Source organism: Marmota marmota, unplaced genomic scaffold (assembly GCF_001458135.2).
Source record: "Marmota marmota marmota unplaced genomic scaffold, marMar, whole genome shotgun sequence".
Classification (NCBI taxonomy): Eukaryota; Metazoa; Chordata; class Mammalia; order Rodentia; family Sciuridae; genus Marmota; species Marmota marmota.
Genome location: NW_026000223.1, coordinates 5,167,088 through 5,189,645, shown reverse-complemented (window position 1 = coordinate 5,189,645; position 22,558 = coordinate 5,167,088). Strand labels below are relative to the sequence as shown.

General features: G+C 36.1%; 1 protein-coding gene across 11 annotated transcripts in view; it reads right to left on the bottom strand.

The window, feature by feature from the left end:
* The window catches only part of Unc5d (unc-5 netrin receptor D), a 499,601-nt gene that overhangs the window by 222,542 nt on the left and 254,501 nt on the right, over window positions 1-22,558 (bottom strand). For all 11 annotated transcript variants that reach the window (XM_048792780.1, XM_015501255.2, XM_048792783.1 and 8 more), the window contains exon 2: window positions 60-278. In XM_048792780.1, the coding sequence (XP_048648737.1) occupies window positions 60-278 (219 nt within the window). The remainder of the gene's footprint in view (window positions 1-59; window positions 279-22,558) is intronic.

Below are 22,558 nucleotides of genomic sequence, written 5' to 3'. Positions count from 1 at the left end.
GGGGGGGGGGGGGAGGTGGGGAGCTGTCATGGAGTCAGCAGACTGCTCTGCACTCTTACCTGAACTCTCATCCAGGCTCTCCTCAGAGACGTGCTCATTTTGATGGACCCACTCGCCATTGCACTTGAAGAATATCTGCATGGCTGGCCTTGCTTTGCACCTGAGTGCAATAGGGTTACTTTTGATGATGTAAGCATCATCTGGTTCCTCTATGAAATGAGGCAGTGTCCCTGGAGCTGATGGGATGGAATCAGGAAGAACTTCACTGTTGTCGGTTCCTATGAAATTGAAGAGAACATCAGAACACAGCTTAAATTGAAAGTTCATAAATGAGAACAAAATACTGAACTCACACCATCTTTAGGAACATAGGCTGGAAAACTCATCATGTTAGTATGATATGCCTGAAAGACTGGCATAGATGAAAATCTTCTAGAAGCTCAGCAAGCATAATATAGTACCTTCGGGTGTACAGACCTTGAGTCTTTTGGACAAATGAAAATAATGAATATGAGAACCCTAAAACTTGAGTTTTGAATCTGAGTGTTGTGGGATAAATATTTGTGGGGTTGGTCTGACCTCAAGTTCACTTTGGCAAGTCATCATCTCAGAAGAGTCAACAAAGACAGCAAACTGCCTCAAAATCTTTAAAAAAAATGAGGAGAATCGATATTGTCCTCCCACATCTGAGTGAACAAAGGTGATCATGGTAGAAGGTACTCAGTCAGAAGATAGCTCCCCAAATTAAAAACTGTTCCCCATTTTTTTTAAACCTATGAAACTGGATTATCTGGCATCCTACCTTAGATAACTCACCAACTAACTCTCTCTTCAAAATGAATGTGGGTTCATTCTCCTTGCCTTCGGCCCACTCTCTGCCCCCAGCACTTCACCATGACACACTAGGAATTGCACTAATCAAGGCTGAGAATTAAAACACAGCAGTAAAATAGCTCTGACCATGTAGTTAGCAGCTATGATAACATCTGTTCAAAGGGAAGGCACAGATAGGGCTCTCCCTTAACCTCAGGGAAGTGATGAAGCATTATTAAAAAGAAAAAGCTAGAGCCAAGATTTTGCTTCCTGCCTCTTCTCTACATTCAGCAAGGACTTAAATCCTGGGAAACACCACAAGATCAGGGATACAGATGTGTGAGTGGTGAGCATCGAGGAGACAGCCAGGACAGGTATCCTGTGGCTTTCAAAAGCCATCCCACTAGAAGACTAAAGAAAGCAAAGATTTCAATACCAAGGTCAACTAAGCTGTTGGATAGGCCTTCAGACCAAACCACTGTTCAAACCTATAATGAGAAAAGTCACCTAGTGAACTACTTGAAAAACAATTACACCCACCAGATCCAACTCCCAGGAGAGAGCCTGTGACCCAGCTTGGCTTTCTGCATGCCATCAATTACATTTGGGATGGAATGTCTTATCATTCACACTTAAGTCAACAACTTAAACTAGAAAGCATTGTCAAAGGTAATTCATTAATTTTAGGGGTAATGTTCTACTTTAAGAACATTTAGGAAAAATTCTCAATTACTAAGAAACAGGGAGAGCAGGGGCTTTAACAGGTATTTTATATAACGAAGAAAATAAAAGACACTGAGTTTTAAAACCAAGTCTCCTTACCACAGGGAACACACAAGCAAGATTTGCTACTGCAATGAATTAAACATAATAATAGCTTGATTGTCCCAAACAAGATTTTCTCCCTATTAAATACATGTTAAGGGGAAAAAACAACCTCAAATAACAAAAGAGCTTAAGGGATTATAAGCCTTCCATTTGCAATGGAAAAAAATAACTCATGTGTAAGCAATTGGAAGCATCAAAAAATCATTATAAAGCAAGTACTCTCAAAGCTAAGGACAAAGAGTTTATTTTATGAAATTACAATAAAGTCACTCAGAAAATAAAATGTGTATAGGTCATAGGGAGTAAGAGCGATTTCATCATAGAATTATAGGGGGGTGTTTTAATACATTAAATTTATTTACAATGGACTTTGTAAAATATTTATTAATTTATTTTACTACTGATGCTCATGCCAATTTCCACCTTCAATAAATACCAAGTCCCTGCAGGATTTTGTAAACCCATGCATTAGAGGAAATGACAAAGGTATTAAAAGATTTTATATGGGCATCAAATGCTCACACACCCACCAGGGGCTTGAGCTATGGCCAAAGTAATTCATTGTTGCATTAAAGGGTCACCTGATAAAGCATACACAGCATATCCAAACCTAGAGAGCTAGCCTGAGTGAGCAGACATACATTTTGATAGATGCATTTTTGCTTAACAGGTAGGAATGCATATGAATGTGTCTGAAAAGTAACAATCTGAAAAGGGAGGGGGATGAGAAAGGGGTCATAGCTCTAAGTTAATAACAAGAGTACATTTATCCAATATAAATAAAAATGTCAAAAAACATAGGCAGTAGATTACATAATAAATCAAGTTTTAACTATCAACTCACAAAACATAGATCTAAAAGCAATTAGTTTACCCTCGTGCCATTTTCTTAATGCCTTTTAGATAAAGTATGCAGGAGAGAGGAATGAAGAAGTCTGAGGGTAAGTGTCCTGGCTGCCCAAGGACCTTCCTTAAGAGTCAATCAATCTTAATGTTCAGAGGAGAGAAAGAAAAAATAATAGAATGGAACATTTTATCTTAATTATTACTGAAGCAATGTCAAAACCATGCATACATCAAAGGCTAGGATCCATGAAAACAAGAAACAAAGGAAAATGATTTATTAGAATGCAGGGGAAGGTGAGAGATTGTACATACACATATACATTTTTATATGTATTATCATTTAACTGCATTCTTCCAACAAATAAAGGAAGTAAGTGGAAAAGGTGCACAAGATATTTTTCCTGTTTTTGCTTTGCATAGTGAAGTGTTTGAGTGATTTTTATCTAATGCTGTCTATCCAGGGAAGGTCCCTTCTCCCCACTCACCCATGGGGTCAGGCTCTAATCATGGGGCAGCAACACCCTGCCTGAGGTTGGATTCCTGGTAGCCAGGAGTCTGGATCCCTCTGCAAGCAGCCTCTCCAGGATACTCCTTCCTTACCCCATAGGACCAGGACACCTTCCTCTTGCTCACCCCATCCATGCCCATCAGGCTCAGCCCTACCTAATGGTTTGGAACTGAATTCTTCAGGAAATTCTTAGGGGATTCTTTAAGGAAAGAGAAGGGAAAAAAACAGAGGAATAGAAGCTGAAGTGGGAACCATTTTAGAGGCTTGAAATTGCTCACAGAGTGTGTACATCAGAAAGGAGTCGACATGGGGGAAGGTCATTTACTTTAATAAATACTTTTGTAGGAGACTGCAAGAATACTTTTCTGCTTTCAGGAAAACTGTCATCTTAATACATTTACAATTACTTTATAATTCAGAGAAAAGTTTTAAGATCTTGTATGACAAATGCTAGTGACAAAGGCCACCCAACTGTGTTCTTCCACATCACTTCTACAGAAGAGGCTGGAAAAGTCAGGACTCAGGTGACATCCTTGGGGGTGGGCATGGTAAAGTGTCACTCATCTAGCCACTGAGTCATAAAACAGACACTTGCATGAAAGCTCTTATTTCCCTGATTAAAGGTGTGGGTGGTACTGTCCTTCTCCCTATGTTCCTCAACTAGGGAAGATTATAAGGAAAAGTACAGAAGGAACAATCCAGTCCCTGACTGTGGGGAAGTCCCACAGTGAAATGGCTGAGAGCCAGAAGCAACACCAGGAGACACCCATCCCAGGTATTAGTGGATGGCTTTTAACAAATCCCTATTTGCTTAAAACGTCTGATTGTCAAGATTTTTCTGTTACTTGTGGAAAAAAATATTCCCCATGGATGCAGCTTGGTCTTTCTCCTTGAAAACAAAAAGCCAGAACTCTAAGCTTCATTTTATAAATGCCAATGCCAACAGCATATAAGAAAAGAGTTTTGGTAAGCTAAGGAATGTGAAAACTCAGCCAGCAGGAAATAAAAGTAAAAACTGCCACTTACTGATTGGTACAGGTCATGCAATATCCCTCTACCTGGATTCAATACACTCCCAGGCCAGTACTGCAAATATCCCATTTTGCATTTGAGGAAATGCTTGGATTGTATGTCTAGTCTAAGGCCATATAGCCAGTAAAGGGTGGACTCAGAATTTGAATACAGGTATCTGACTAACCAGCTCACAATGCCATTTCAGTTCAGGTGACAAAAACTGCAAGCCTGCTACTGTGATTTAGTGAGTGTCTGCTTGCAGTTCATAAAACCAAAAAGATGAAATAAAAGGACACATTATCTGCATGGCATCTCACCATTTCCATTAAATATGACATTTGTCTTAAAGATCATGTAGTTACCCTGTCATCTAGCCTATGAAGACAGGCCAGGATGGCTGTTATGGACACATTCCAGAGAAAATTTTGAAAAATAAATATTTCGAAAGAACAAGTACTCAACCAACTCTACTCAAATTAAGAGGCATCCTCACCAAAGTTAGAATAAATTCAGGGAATGGAGTATAGCTCAGTGGTAGACTGCTTGCTTCACATGCTTAAGGTCCTGAGTTTAATAAAAAACAGAAGAAGTCAAAGAAGAGTCATTGTTTGAGAAAAAAATAATGAAGATTTTTCTACGTATCATTTGGAAATCCATATGCCTTGTTAAGCAGGAATATTGAACAAACACACCTTCAACTAAAACACAGGACTATTAACAGAAGACAGTGTACCTCTGCAAGAAAAAAGGGAGGGGACAGAGGCATTGTCATTCCACCCCTTTTAACCACAAAAAAACTGTGGATATTGACAACTTGATGTATTAAATTACTAATGAAAATGCACACACTGCATGTCACAGTCACCCCAAATCAGGATTCATGACAGCCTGGACTACCACCCATGGGGTGATATGATGAGTGAAGTTGAGCTTCAACAGGTTTGAATAATTCTAAGTTATACTTTTTTTTTTTTTTCTTGAGAGGCCATAACATTTAAATATACTTTTTAAAAAAAATCTCCTGTCTCTAGAGTATGCTCTTATTTTTACCATAATGGTATTTGTTTCAAATTGCAATCAGCAACCACAAAACAATGCAAACACTCAATCTGGTGACACAGAAGAACTTTAGAATCAAATCCCCAGACCAAGTCTAGTTTACTGTAACCTTGCATTTGGCAGTTGACCCCAAGGGCCTGTTTTTCTTACCCATAAAAATAGATGATTAAAATCTACTAGTATTTTGTGATATTAAATAGAGATATTTAACAAATGTAGTCAATGATTAAATGCTACATAAATGTCATGTGCCACCATTACTACCACTTTCATCATAAACTATAGCATAAATAGGAAAAAAGACTTATAATTCGAATCCCTATGATTCCAATTCCCAAACTTCTTAAGACTTACATTTCAATTTTGTGCTTACTATTATCATATTCTTCTCATGTTTTTTTGTGATATGAACTGTTATTTACAACATTTTTTTTTTTACTACTTGGTACCTACAGGAAATCCAGTAAAATTCTTTTAGGTTAAGAACTCTGAAAACAAGCAGAAAAGCACTTAACCAGTACACATGTAGCAAATGGTTATGCCATACACTAGACATGTGGCTATCCTGCAAAGCAGAGTAATAAAACACACTGGATTTCCTGTTTGCCAGATCCCAAAACTATTGGCTTTCTTAGGCAAGTAGTAATTAAACACAGGAGATTTCATAATATCCCAGGGCCCCTCTCTCAGAAATATTTAAATGAAGTAAGTCACCTTACTTAGCTCTTTAAATTCCATTTGTGACCTATGAGCATACTGATCCATGGCAATATGAAAGTCAGAGAAGAAAGCCACACCCAAGAAAGTAAGTTACATAATCTAAAAGACATCACATGAGGGCTGGGTTCTCTATTTTATATGTAAATGTGACTTGTCTCCATATGGTTACTTAATTAGATAAGGGATGCATTGTACCTGTTTAATGCAGAACAACAGCCTGAAGTTTATATACCAAATTGTTAATACAATTTATGAAACAAACTCTTACTCTAAGGCCCCAATAAATGTTTTTCTTTCTTTCCTTCTTCCCTCCCTCCCTTCTTCCTTCCTTCCTTCCCTCCCTTCCTCCCTTCCTTCCTTCCTTTCCCTTTTTGACTAGGAAACCATTTTGCCTTCTTTCCTACCCCTAATAAAAATGGAAGTGTTTTATATCATTAGATTTTCATAGTTTACCTTACCTGTGCTGATTTTATATATTGTCAGCCAAGGACATTATTTCAGTGAGCAGATCTTAAATTCTGCAGGATGAAAGACTGTAAGACGCTGAGCAATGCTTACAACACATTCAAAGAAACTATAAGGGCCATTATTAATTCTAGAAACAAAATAACTCCAAAATTCAGCAGAACTTACAAGAGCACATTCATTATTCCCCAAATTATTAAAATTTACCTTAAAATATTCAGTTTATATATATATATATATAAATATATTTTATATATATATATATATAATTGATATATATATATAAAATTGATCCTTCTGCCTCAGACTCCCAAATTACTGGGATTAGAGGAATGTGCCACTGCACCCAGCTATAATATATAATTTTAATAGACATACGTATGTGGCTACTAAGATTAGATAGTATTCTAGGTACTGGGGATAGAAACATGACTAAGACATAGTTAACTTTCCTTAGGAGCTTACAAACTAAAAATAGTTACGGAACAAAGACAAAATGCTAACAGTGAAGTCTTAAAATCTGTGAATGAGGGAAAAAGCAAATAACAAATATGCCCTACAGAAAAAAATAGAAAGTAATTAAATCAAAGATTTATAAAAATATTCATTTTAAAATTTAAAAAAAGTTATTTTGTTGATAAGAGTGTATGGAATGAAGTTTATAAATTGTTCAATCTCTCCCCCAACAATGGATACATTTGTGTGTCAATGGGGACCATTAACTAGCTTTCAAGTTCATCTGAAAACCTACTGGAAATTGGGAAAGGCTTTGCTTTCAAAGTGTTATCACTTTTCATTTGTAACTGACAGTTTTCAAGAGGGAGGCCATTCATAGTTATGGAAAAATGGTTGTTTTAATGCAACACTGAATGACAGAAAACCAAACAATCAAACATCATTCTCTTATTTTTCATTCTTGGAAAATTACCTTTCGGGAAAAGTTTGTGTTTTATGTTCTGCACACTAATACAGCAGAGGCTTTCAATCATTTTATGACAAAAAGAAGAAACAAAAGGTGGAAAACAGAAATACAAGAAACAAACATAAAATTCCCTTTAAAATAAATATTCTTCCATTAGATGTCAGGTCACATTTTAAAAACTGAGATTGACCATTTCACAAAATTTAAATACAGGCTGAACTGACTAAACAGGGCGAGAAAGAATTTTTTGTATATGAGATGGACACAGAACAGAGTGGGAGGTCACCTTAGATAAAATCTGGAACTCTCTTACTGTAAAAGTTATCTAGGCCCTTGGAGCTTGTGCAACTTGGAAAGAGCACTGAGGTGCAGATTCAGGGTAAAAACCTATGTACTGACATTTTGAAAAGTATTTTACCCATTCTACAACACTGCTTTGTTTTGGTGATACATAAAATATTAAATTTACAACTAAATTTTATGTTATTGAGAAATTTTACCTGGAAAATAATCTTATAAATTACCTTTTATGAGGGGCTTGGAACTTGCACAACATTTTAATAAAACCAATAAAACTAAAAATATATTCACTAACATTTTATGATCTATTTAAGTATTTCGAACAGTATAACTTATAAGAAACTAAATTACACAAAAATAAAATATGTATTAAAATTGTTACCCATTGTCTACAAGTTCCCCCAAAACAATGCTACTAATAATTTGCTATATTGCATTCCAGTATCTTTTTCCTATGTAGTCTTAATATTTTGACCTGTGTATACTGGTACACATACATTTGGCATCTGTTCTTATTTTGTCATGCTAGTATTAACGTCTCATAAAACTAAAACTTTATGGTTGTCTAAGAATAGCTATGTCAATGATTTTATTATTTCCCTATAGCACTTAGCTATACCCAAATTTTAGCTTTCATTGATACAATTCTCCACTTATGATCTATCCTTTGATTATGTGCAAATTTATTACCTCTTTTCAGTCTCTCTCCAGAGCTTCAAATCCATACATTAAATTGTCTCCTGGCATATTCACCAAAACATCCCAAATACCTTCCATATGCCTGAAGAACTTACTGCCTACCTTCTCACAGACTCATGCTTTGGCTAATTTCTGTAAATCCAAGAATGACTCTAGAACCTGGGTATCATCTACTTCTCCACCATTCCACCTCTACATTCAATTTTTTTAATTAAACCATATTGACTGTCTCCTAAATATTCTTTCAAACTCTATGTCTGCTCTTCATTCTTATTCCTATTGTTATGATTTTGATATGGGTTATCCCCTCAGAGACTCATGTGTTAGGCAATGCAGGAATGTTCAGAGGTGAAATGATAAAACTGTGAGTACTATAACCTAATCAGAAGATTAATCCATTAATGGGTTAAATTTGAGCAGATTGCTGTGTGGTTACTGTAGGCAGGTGGGGCATGGCTGCCGGAAGTGAGCTGCTGGTGGCATGCCCTTGGGGACTATATCTTCTCCCTGGCTCCTCACTGCTCTCTGTTTCCTGCTTACCATGAGCTCAGCAGTTTTCCTTTACCATGCCCTTCCACCTTGATGTTCTGCCTGACATCAGTTCAAAAACTATAGAGCCCACTGACTGTGGACTAAGACCTCTGAAACTGTGAGCCCCTAAGTGAACTTTTTCTCAGACTCTAAGTTGTTTTCTTGGTTATGTCAGTCACAGTAATGGAAGGCTGACTAACACATTTCTATGCCTCTCTTGGTCACCATCATTCTTCTCAAATACTACCACTATTCCTAATTGTCTTTGGCCATAATTCTTTCTTGTCTTCTTTTGCTTCCTTCTATATATTGCAATTTAGCATGAATTTTTCAAAATACAATTCAAAAGCATCCTACTGAGTTAAAATGCTTCTATCCTTCTGGTAATTTCCCCATTTTTTAAGATGACTGACCATGCCTTCTATGATCAGGTTCCTCTTTATAGCTCTAGTTAGCTTCATGGCTTATCACTTCACCACCTGATAGCTTTAAGGACTGCCTCTTAAAGCTATCAGAGATCTCAGCACTCTTTACCTGTTGCCTGCACACATGCTTTAAAAATGTTCCCCTCTTTTCCTGATAGCCCATTCACATCTTTAAGGTTCTGCTAATCTGAGGGTTTTTATGTGAAGCCCTACCTGAACCTCAAAAATTCCGTGTTGGTTACATTCCTCTTTGCCCTTCCATAATACTTTGTACTACTGTTTAATTATTAATGTATATCGATGCACCTTCTTCTAGACTGTAGGTTCCATGAAAGCAACAGATGTGAGAATTTTGTTCATTATTTATATCCCCAGTGGCTAAACAGCTCTGAGACTCAATAAAATTTCCTTGAATAAACTTTAAAAATCAAAAATAAATAAATAAATGAAACTGTGTTGAAACTTTGTGACCATGATATCCGCAATAAGATATACTGAAAGCAAAGGACACACTGCTAGATTTATTTCCAAAAGGAGTATGCAAATTCACAGGCACTAGTATCATAGGGATTTACCAGTTTTCCTTATCCTCACCAGCTTTAAACATAATCTTTTTGAGATATATTTTAATTGGTGCATTAAAGGAGTATTAATTGTTTAATAGATACTTCTCAATTACTAGCCAACATTAAATATTAAAATGTGTATCAACTATTTTCATTTACCTTCATTTCCATTGCTTATTCACAGTTTTTTTCTTATCATTGAAATGTTATATTTACATGGTTTTAAGGAAAATGCAGCTCTATAATATATAAAAAGAAATAAATCATAACTGAAATGTATAGATTCCATTGTCTTAAGATCAAGGACTTAAATGACAGCAGTAGCACTTGGCTTTTTATAATGTCTTCCAATTCATTAATTTAATTACAGCATTCAAGACATCAGTTTCACTATTCCAAATGCAACTCAATTCTGAACAGAATGGTTTTCTTTAGACAAAAGACGGTTTTATGCAGGGAAGAATATGTATCTGTTTTTTTAAAATCAATATTTTACATGGAAGATTCATAAAGAAAAGTGAAAGGAACAGGATTTGTTTTGCATTTCTTAATGAGATGACCTTCTTTGTGCAACAAAGTCCTTCTTCTGAAAATCACATAAAATGTTGATATATGGATGAAGTTTTGATGCCTATGTGAAATCCCTTAATTCCTTTGTTATTTTTCCTAATACACAGATTTAGTTGAGCCTGCTGGGATGTGGTATTTAGTAAAGACTGACGATAGACCACATGGCACTAGTGTCCAGCAATTGAAGCTGTGTCCTGATTTGATTTGACAGTTATCTGATTGGGATGTGGAACCTGTACAACAGAGAGGGACTTAATTTCTTTATCCTCCTTAGAGAAGATGCTAGACACTGTCAGAAACAGATTTATACTGAGCAGCATTGGAAGCACAAAATATTGTTCCACTTGAGATCTTTTTATCAAGAGAGAGCCTTGATAAAAAGGGAACAAACATGGGCTTCATAGTTAGATGGAGCTAGATTCAAATCCAGGCTCTCTTGCTAATTGACTATGAAGGAAGATATCTAACCTACATTAGCCTTCTTCAAGATGAAGAGAGAATAATATAGGAGTACAAGGCTTTTGTGTACATTCAAGCAGACAGCTGCAAATGAACTAAACTGCAAATGTACTAAACGATGATACTAAAGGTACTCAATCTATAAAAGGCATTGTTGTTAATTATTAAAGTTAAGTTAAGACATGCATGGATGGTGAAGAATGAAATAGAGAGGTAGAATTCTATCATGTTGGTTATTTTGTGGGGAGCAGGGTATGAGAGAGAAACTGCAGAGTAAGAGCCCAGTCTACTCAGCAACAATCTAGGAAATGCCTGGATATTTTACATACTTTTTCCTTACAAAGAAATGTCTGAGCTAATAATCCAGTAACCAATTTGGGGACCCAGGTGAACTTAGAAGATTAAAGCTGCTTGCCTTTGCTACATAATGTATGGTAAAGAGCTTTATGTATATCATTTAAAGACCTGAAGTTGTACCTTGAAAAGTGACTCTAAGAGCACTAAAACAAAAACAAACAAACAAACAAAAAACAATAGAACTAAAAAAAGAAAGAAAGTAAGTAAAAACAAAAAAGAATACTTGAGTATCTTAGTATTACCTAATCAGCTTAATCACCCTGGGGTGAATCCTGATCTGCTGGCAAGAAGAATGGGAGGAAAAGGAAATGATCACTCTAATAGAGTAAGCTTAACATCATTGTATGATTTAATTATTTAGCCATCTCAGCCCCCTACCTTCACATACAAATAAATGTGAATCAGATAATCATGTGCATGTGGCTGGTTAATTACAGTCTGCTATTTATCACCAACAGGTGGATAGCATGCATGAATCTATGGCTTATGGCAAGCACTTAATTTTGGTGAAACCCAAGGACTAGGTCAGGAGATCGGTAATGACCTGTCTTACTACTGAACAGTTTTTGAAATTAAAAAAGAAAACCAACATTAGTTGGTACTTTAAAGGAAGATATTAAATCATCAATCAAATGGGTCAATGAGCCCTAGGAAGAATGAAACATTCTCTAACATCTAAGGTGACTTGCAGGGCAAATATGTGGGGAGTCCACAGAATACTAAACTTTTCACATTAGGCAAGTAGGAGAGACAGTAATGAATGCTAGTGTCATTACACTATTAATTTTTTTCTCCTTCTCTCAGAATTTCCCCCCCACCTCAGTGGCCCAAATATTGATTAAAATAATTTTGACTCCAGTGCTCTTGTGGTCAAATATAGTTTCTACAACAATTCCAAATATTAGATTAGAGAAACAATGACATTGCAAAGTTTCAAGATGAACATATTTTCTGGTATCTTAAACATGGGACTGGATATATTTCATGTATGGATTTATGTGAATGTGTAAGCATATATTTGTAATGATCTTTAAGTGGTTATAGAACCATTGGCCCAAGGTCTTTTCAACTGAAGACCAATGAAGTTGGTCTTCATATCAGGGGTTGAATTTATATCATTATGACAAATTAGGAATAAAGCACACTTGATGCCCAAATATAAAGACAATATATTGTCAAGACTTTAAGAATCAGTGTTTAGACAGGGTTTAAAGTTAACAGCATGACACAGACATGGGCACAACAGCATCAGAGAAAACTGACAAAGATATGGTAGGTTCCTTACTGGAAAAAATCCTAGATATCAGATGCATTATCATTTTATCCTTATAACACAATTTCTGAAATGGATAACTGCAAAGGCAAACTGAGACTTAGAATTTTTTTCCATTGGACAAATGATAATATATGTAAAAATATAAAAACATCTCGATGTTTCCAGAAGTCACAGTAAACATGATTAAGCATTATGATCAACTAAATGTATCCCACCAAAATTCATGTATGTTAGAAGCCTAATGCCCAATAGGATGTCAGGAAGTGGATGTTTGGAAGGTAATCAGGTCATGAGGGTGGAAATTTCAAGAATGAGATTAGTGTCTTTATTGAAAAATTCAGGAGAGCTTCCTATGTCTCTCTGCTCTACCATGTGAGGACTCAAGGAGAAGATGGCCACTGCAAACCAGGAAGAGGGGACTCAGCAGCCACCAATCTTGTGACACTTGATCTTGGGCTTTCCAGACTCTAGAAGTGGGAATGATAAATTTCTGTTAAGTCACCCAGTCTATGATAATTTTGTGTAGCAGCAGGAACTGAATAAAGGAAGTCCGTTGTTTTTTTTTTTTTTGGAAGAAACTCTGGAGTATAAGGATCATCATATACAAGGGATTCTTCATCTGCTGGTCATGCCACTGGCAAGACAAGAAGGAGCTCTGAAGGTACACAAGGTAAAGTCATAAGACAAGATCCTAAAAAGATCAGTTAGGAATTCAGAAACAAATATAAACAAAGAGATTGCCAACAATTTTTAATATTCAATGTATCACAATGCAATTTATAAATGTCCCCAATTTCTTTAAAAAAAAAAAAATCCTTTTTCTAGGTGACAGTATACTACAGGATGAACTCCACTGTAAAATGAAAACAGAAGTGAAGGCATGCAGAGTTCAGAGCCTCAGTCACATACACACTGATTCACAGTCAGGGCTAGGGTGAAAGGCACTATGCCTGGGAGTCCTAGAGGCCCATCTAAGATCAGATGTATCAGCATCCAGTTTTTTGTTTTGTTTTGTTTTGTTTTGTTTTTTAATGGGAAAGGGTATCTGAATATTTACAGGAAGAGTATATATGAGGTAAACATTTCTCCCTCCTGGTTAATCCTCTTTTCCTAGATGGCAAAAAAGTAGAAAGAGGTTTTTTTTGCATTTTTTTTTTTTTTTTTTTGGTCAATTAAAAAAAATAAGGCTTAGCGGNTTTTTTTTTTTTTTTTTTTTTTGGTCCATATAGGGAAAATCCCATATGGGGAAAATCTTTCATCTCGGAATGAAGCCAGAATTAGACGACAGACAGTATAGATAGGTAAATCAAGTCAGGTTGGACCAAGGAGGCCTATTTTGAGTGAATCTGGGAAGTTGGAGACTGTCCCCTGAGGGACTGAAATGTTAATTCCTACAGAGCCCTTCCTCCACCCTAATCAAGAAACTGTGTCTGCTCCCACCTGCTGCAAAGGTAACTCTTTGCAGGAATTGCCCCTCCCTACAGGGAGCTTTAAGATTGTTAATGTGTCCTTGGCTACTCCATCCTGCCCTTCCCCCTTCAGCCCACCTGTTTCTCACCTTTTGGCCCTCCCACCAAGCATTCCTGAGTCTAGTCACAGGTGCAGGAAGCAGAAAGATAAGGGGGAAAAGACAGGAGAACAAAGGAAGCCTAGGTCATATAAAAAGAGCAGAACACCTGGCTTCTTAGGATACCAGGATACTAGCTATGGCCCCCTTCTCCCTCATGGGAAAAGTCCATGTTACCCCTTTTTAAATAAACCCTGCTTTATATACCTTGGCGTGCTTCTCTAATGTTCAAATTTAAACATGTGGGGAAGCAGAACTCTTCACCAATAACCACAGGCATCATCAATACTTAAAGTTCTTGGATATAATTCTGTAGAGATGAGAATATAAATAATATAAAAAGTAACTTACTCATCTTCCACTGTACCCTAAGAATGTAGTCCTTCACCCCCACTAGTCCCAGATAAAACAGTTATAAACAAACATAGCTCTGGCAGAGTCATCCACCCATTAAGGAATCCATTTGACTTCCAAGGTGCTAAGTTCTTTTGAGCCAGTGTCTGTGGTAAGGGAACCAGGTGAGATTGATGAGGTCGTCTCTGCTCTTATTACAACTAAAGTATCCAAAGAATCAGGGAGCTACTTTCTGAAGAATGACTGCAGGGAACAACACAAACCTTCAAGATAAATATGGACCCTGGGTTGGCTGAAGATCTGGGCCTGTAGCAAATGCAGATTACTAGTTTTCTAGTAGAGACTGGAACACACCAGACTTTAGTCAGATTAATTATACATCAAAGCAGCTTTCTCAACTGACAATGAGAGACTTAACAGTAAAAGTATGAAGACAGATTGGTGCATTTTTCCTTTTTCTCAGGGAGCTGTTCCACTGCTGGGCCATTGTCACGCAGCAGTGACTCACAGGAACATGTAATGCTTAATGAGCCAAATATGAAGATAATTATGCCAGTTATATTTGGGAAACCCACAAAATAACAGACCATATTTGTAGACTCTTTATGAACGCTCCAGGGCAGAGAGAGGAAAGAAGATATTCTTTTTAAATAGCCGAACTGGATTTTACTCTAACTAAATACCTTTGAAGCAACACATCACTTTTCTGCCCAATTAAAACAACAACAACAAAAAAGAGTTGAAAGAATACATTCCTAATTTCAGAGGTTCCAAAAGTAATTTAAGTTGTTCTGAAAGTTCGATTGCATTTTATCCATGTGACCTCCTTATAATCAAATCTTTCATTTCTTGAAAATGATCTACTTATACAACAATGTCTTTCCATATCTACTTTTTTAAATTGTGAATTAATGTTCCAGTAAACCAATGCAACAGTACCATTGCAATTCCAAGTAAAAATAGTTCTTAACTCACCAAAGCAGTTGAAGGAAAAAGAATTGTATAGAATTACTTAATACACTTAATTAAGTTGGTAGATATTAAAGATAATTGTGAGTTAATAAATATTACTCATCAGGATTATCCAAGCAAGTAATCAGAGCAAGGGTACAAGTCAATATTTTGCTGTGTTTAAAAAAAATCGCTGAAAAAAAAGGGTTCAGATGGACATTTGGGGTGTGTTTGTAATGAAAAAGGCAGAACAGAGCTGAGTATTTCAGTCTAATTTCTGGAAGCACTGCATATTAACAGAAGAGACTACAGAGACCAACCAATATAAGAAAAGTACTAATCATAGACTCTAAGTAATTTGTGTACCTTTCCTCAGGTAGTTTATAGCAGAGTTGAATTTGGACAGCTAGAAACACATCTTCTAATAGAGTTCTTTCTACCATATAAATCCAAGCTTCAAGTGAAAAAAAAAATAACATTTAAATCCAAAGTTGCCTCAAATGATTTCTTTCATTCTAGATGAAACTTCTTCTCTGCTTAAACAGCTCACAAGGTAAAAATATCCCAAGGCATTTCAGGAACTGGTTGAAATCACAAGCTCATTGTAATCATCTTCACAAGCTCTTGGAGTTCTGTGAGGGTGCCACTGATCAGAAAAAGGGCAAGGGAAACATCAATCTTTGACAGAATTTAGATTTGTTTCCACATGAGAGCTCATCAAAGACTAGGAGAATTGAGTTTGGATCAGATTACCACAAAGTGGGCATACAACTGATTAGAGAAGTGGTTTCTAAAATCAGACTTTAGGCATCCAAGTACAACATCAGTTATCTAATGCATTGTTACAGAATTTACTCCAAAAATGCTCTCAGAGCAAACTGAACATTTGTAAATGTTACTTTTTGAAGTAGTAGATGTTATATGAAGACAATAAGATGAATAAGGGGAGTTGGGTACAGTGTGGGGAAGCACAGTCATGACTTCTAAGATTTTGGATGTGCAATCAATCCTGTGTACTGTTTCTCAAAGGATCTTAAGTTTAATATCTGAGGGAAGCACACAGAGCCTGATAGCTGATCAGTGCTCTAATTTTTTAAAAAAACATTTTGATTAAGGCTGGGATAAAGACAGTTTGTTCATTAAGATGCTGATGAGATCCAATTTACATGATCCAATAACACCCTTAGAGTAGTTGCTTAAAATACCATGTAACTTTTACAATTTTGAAAAATGGGCATATAGAAACAGAAAAGAATTAAATGGGGATGTCTGTAATGGGACAATATTGCAACCCAGGGGCGAAGTACCTTTTATGATTCAAATAGGATTCCAAGGAATTCCCACCAACACAGCATCCCTGGAGGATGTAAGTCATAGGGCTGGGATGAGCAAACAGCTGGTAATCTCAACAGGGAGTTTAGAGTTGAAGATTGGAAGGCTGAGCATTTTCTTAGCTCCTGCTTCTCCTCATTAGTTTACCTTTTTAATTCCCCCTTCATCTGTTCCATTCCTCTTCTGTCATAGATCAACCAGTCCAAGAGAATATTCTTTTTCATGATTTTCTAAAAAAATGTTTAGATGGCCCAACAATTTTATACAGTCTTTGTTGAAGATTTGACTTAATCCATAGTCCTCAAAGCTGAAAGGCATTTTACATTGTAGGAAAACATAAGTTAGATAACAGATATCCATTTTCATAAAAAAAAATTGTTTTCTCCAACATGATATAGTTTGGTCATTTTGGGGAGACCCTTCCTTATCCATTTCTTCTCTGCCTGTTCTGTCTCAAAGAAGGAATTAAAAAATCCTTAGTTTTAGAAAATAAAATTTCATTCTCTTCATATTCTAATACAGACACATACTGCCAAAGACTCATTAAGGCACTGCTCAATCAAGGGACATCTCTTCATGACATCGCCTTTGTCTCTCCCTACAGGTCTCTCTAAATGAACAGGACTAGTAGGAACACAAACTATTCTATTGATATAAATGCACCAACTCCTCCAAAAGGTACAGAAGGCTGCATTCAAACAGTAATTAGAAAGTATTTGATGCATACAGGACTTTTAATAGCAACCATTGATTAAAGCAATACATGTATTGTAAACATTAGAAATGAAGCACTATCATAAAATAAACACACCACTCAATCCAAGAAAAAAGGACACTCCCAGCACCATTAATCTGCAATACTCTTTAAGACCTCCACCCTGTCTCAATCTCAGGGGTAGCAAATATCTCTTTATGGTGGGGATTTTTCTACTTTGGGAGAATCCCTCCTTTATATTTATGGTTTTACCATAAGAACACAAAATCCAAGACAACAGACTTTTGAGCTGATAGCTTCTGACTGCTCATGAACCTTATAAAAACTGTAGCAGCATACATGCATGCCTCTGAATTTTGCATTTCGATAATTCACATGCATAAAATTCCCCAAATTATACTGTACAACTCAGTATGTTCATTGAGTTGTGCAAATATCACCACAATCTAAGTTTAGAATACTTTTCATTACCATAAAAGAAATCCTGAACCAATACCAGGATTACTTCCACTCTATTCCAGCTCCTAGAAACTATTAACCCACTTTCTGTTTCTATTATTTGCTATTTTGGGCTCTCCTCATAATGAAATTGTGTATAAGTATCTCCTTTCATCTGTCTCCTTTCACTTAGCACAGTATTTTTAAGTATATCCCCATAACTGCATGTCTTGGTATTTTATTCCCCATATTGTTACACAACATTCCATTGTGTGAATATGCTAGTGGTTAGCCATTCATCAGTTAATGGACATTTGGGACATTTTCACTATTATGTATAATGCTCCTGTGAATATTCATGAACATGTTTTTTATGAGCACGTGTCATCATTACCCTTGGTATGTAACCTAAGAGTAATGGTGGGTCATACAGTAACTGTGTGTTTAACTTTGAAGAATGGCCAGCCTCCTCCTGGTGGTAACACCGTTTTACATTACTATCAGCAATATATGAGGGTTCGGATTTCTCTACGTATTCACTAACACTTGTTATTATCTGTCTTTTTTATTATAGCCATACCAGTGTGTGGGAACTCATTACAGTTTTGATTTGTATTTCCCTAATGGCTAATGATGTTGAACATCTATTCATATGTTTATTGGCCGTTCATATTCTTCTGATTGCTTTTTTGAACTCAACATTGTTTTTAAAATTCATCCTTACCAACAATTGTGGCTGGAGTTCATGCATTTTCAGAGTCATGTTCTACTGTGTGAATATATCATGATTTATTCATATAGGCTGTCAATGGACTTCTGGGTTGTTTACTTTTTGTTCTGTTTTGAAATTGGAAAAAATTCCACAATGAATATTCTTTACATGTCCTCTGGTGTACTTCATTATACCCCTCCCCCTAGGATCCACTAAAAAAAAAAATGCTTACACAGATAGCAAAATCTGCCTTTGTACAACATATCCACAGGCATAAGCAGCCAAACTACTGGTCCACATGCTAAATACAATCTAGCCACCTTGTACTAATGTTTGTGTACATGTGGGCACATTATGAATGTATGAGGACTGCTGAGCAGAAAGGACACAAATCAGTATATATTTCCTTAATAAAGGAACAGATATATTCATACTGTGTAAAAATAAATGCAGAAAATGTTATTCAAGAAATGTGAGGTAATGCTGTCAGTATTTGTAAGGAAGGCTTTTAGAAGTTTTTAAATATACACATATATAACTATATATATTTAAAATCGTAAAATCTTAAATAAATATATGCTTTAAGGTCTAAAAAATAAATAAGATAGGAATAAGTCTGAAAAGTCTTAATTATTAAGTGTATATACATATACACACATATTTTTGATTATATGTATATACATATACACATATATTCACATACATTCATATATATATATATATATATGAAAGAAACTCTAGAAGAAAGGTTTAGAGACTAGACTCACCACTGAGGATACAGGAAGAAACCTTTAAATCAGTATTTTTGGATGAGAAGGGGTTAACCGTAGAGGTAAGCAGCTATTCTGTGGCATTACATTTATAATTGATTTTAAGTCAAAAGTTGTTTAAAATTTCCCCCACTCTAATGTTCTGAGATACATATATATGTATCCAAAGTGATTTGTAGACAACTAGCCTGGTAGTTTTTCAAAGAACAAAACAATTTCTAAGATGACTTCAATTTAGTCCTGATCATGGGCCGAAAGGTACACATCAAAGACATTCAATTCCTTTGACCATGTCTTCCTTAGGAGTTCTTGTTTTAAAGGACTCTTTCTACCAAACAACTTTTGTTAAATAATAATTCTCTCCAATACTTTTAAATAATTAAACACTTGTAGAAATTTCTACTAGGATACGAGTCAAAGAAAGCATGCATAACAATATTCTAGGAGTTTTCTGAAGAAAAATTAAATTCAATGTGTCTGTTTTCACTAACAGAAGTAATAAATCAATAATTCATTGACTACTGCAGTAAGAAAGAACCATTGATTATCTTGTACAATCATAGAATGAGTCTCAATCTATGTTGTGCGAAAAAATTTAAAGTTGCAGACCAATATATTCCATGTGACTCTATTTCTGTAAATGTTTATAAATCAGTCATGTCATAAAGCAATGTGATGTATATTACTCACAATTACATAAACATATGCTAAAATATAAAATAAAATAGATATTAAATTACTAAGAGGAGTTATTTTGGGAAAATGAGAAAAGGAAGGAAGATGGAAAGAAAAAGTACTCCAATATAATCTATACTGCTTATATCTCTTGTGGAAAATACATCAAACCAATATGGAAAATAATGCTACTTAATACTTACATAGGAATTAATAATAGTCTTGGTAAAAGGTGGGGACATGAGAGTTTTCTTTTTCTGTATTAAAAAAAAAAGAAAAACCAGAAAACAAATAACCAAAGCCTTTGATTAATTCATTGTGATGAACTGAGTGTTTATGTCTCCCTAAAGTGCATATGTTGAAACCCTAGCCCCAGGGTGATGGCATTAGAAGTCAGAGCCTTTGAGACCCCATTAGGTGATGACTGGAAACCACTCCTGGATGAGATCAGAGCCCTTATAAAGGAGGCACCAGACAGATGACTTGCCCCCTTCCTCAACCAGAGGTTACAGTTAGAAAACAGTCATCCATCAGACCTCACATCTGCTGGTACTTTGATCTTGAATTTATCAGACTACAGAATTGCTTTTTTTATAAATTCACATATTTTTGATTTTTTTTAAAGTTGTAGATGGACACAATACCTTTGCTTTATTGTTATTTATTTTTATGTGGTGCTGAGGGTTGAACTCAGTGTGCCAGGCAAATTCTCGACCACTGAGCTACAGCCCAAGCCCCAGCCCCAGCCCCAGCCTTGTAGTTTCTAAGTCACCTAGTACACAGCATTTTGTTATAGCAGTATTAAAAAACTAAGATATCCATCATTGCCAATATAATCCTACTGAATTTTAAATGTTTTAGGACAAATCAAAGAAATGCCTCATATGAAATATGAACTTGGCATTATGCTCTGTGAAATTCTAAAAACTGTACTCACGCCCAACTGCTCTGCAAGACCATTGTGTCCTACTTCCTTACCCCCAAATCAAGAGGATGGTGGCCTCTCCCTCAAATCTCTTGCAGCTCTGGAACAACACACATCTACACACTAACAAGTAAATGATACTGTCCTAATCAGGTGTCCACACCCAATCCTTCATCCCTCTCTTTAAAAGCAAAGGAAACAATGACAACTATATTGCCTATTTTCAGTTTCCCCCCAGGTTAAGATTTTCTTTATTTCAGAACTCTCATCCCACTAGCAAGAAGAATTGATTTCTACTTTTTCAACCTTTTTCTACCCATGTATCTGGTTCCCGAATTCTTCGAACAAGATTTCATGACAGTCTAGAGACTCCACACAGCTGTCTGTAGGACTGGTTCTAGGATTCATGAAAATATCAAAATCCACAGATGCTCAAGTCTCTTATATAAAATAGTAGAGTATTTGCATTTGGTCTATGTGCCTCCTCCCATATATTAAATCATCTCTATTTATAAAACATACAATGTAAATGTTTTGTACAGTTGTTATACTATATTATGAAGGGAATAATGACAAATAAAAAAAAAATGTCTGTATACATTTAGCACAATCCTGCACTTGGTTGAATCTGTGAATGAAGAGCCCGCAGATAAATCCTTCTAGCTGCCTTGGTTAGAGAAGCTACAGAGAGGCATATTTTTGAAGATGGGGAGGTATATTTGGTTTGGGGGCAAGAGGAGCAAAGGGGACCTCTTAGAAAGGAAAGCATGCTAGTCAGCTTTTTGTTGCTCTGACCCAAGTACATGATAACATAAGAATAGGAAAGATTCATTGTGGTTCTCCATTCAGAGGTCTCAGTTCCTGGTTGGCCAGCTTCTTTTCTCTGGGTCTGAGGTGAGGCAGAACATCATGGTGGAAAGGTGTGGCAGGGGAAACTGCTTAGCTCACTAAAGCCAGGAAGCAGACAAAGGGAACGGAAGGGGTGAGACAGACGCTAAATCCTTCCAGGACATGCCTTCAGTGATCTACTTCTAGGTCCTACCTCCAAACAGTCCATCCAGCCATCAATGGATTAATCCATTGATGGTTTCAGAGCCCTCAGGATCTAATCACATCCCCAAAACTCCCAACTCTGAACACATGAGACTTTGGGGACATTCCAGATTAAAACCATAACAGAAGGAAAAGAGAGGAAACAAAATCCATCAACTACAAAAAGTCAAGATAATATCACAGTCTTAGATCAGTGCTTTTTAAGTTTTTGTACAAAAATAAACCTACTGGCAAAGAAGAACAAATGCAGATTTCTTAAGGGTGCCAGGAAGGAGAACAGCAACACACAAGATATCAGTCTGCTATCATCTTAAAATTCAGACAAATTTCCTTCACTGCTTTACAATATATCTAAATTAGCAACAAAAATCAACAACAAAGGGTCACATATTTTCAAGTAAAATTAACACTTCAGTAAAATTAGCAAGATGTAGCATGTTCAGCCTGGGATTGCTCATTCACTTGTATAATACCTCTCACTCAAGAAGGATCATCTATGCTTAAGAAGCACATAAATAAGAAAATGAAGACATCTGTAGGATCTGTCCTGGGACAGAAGGGGAAGAGAGAGCCCAGAGGCTGAGGCACAAGAAGGTCAGGACAGGAGCATTTGAGAGAGGCAGCAGAGAGCTGGGTGAAAGTTGAGGAATTTACTATCAACCTTTTCTTGCATATCCATAATGTGAATCCTTTTTTGGCATCCACTGG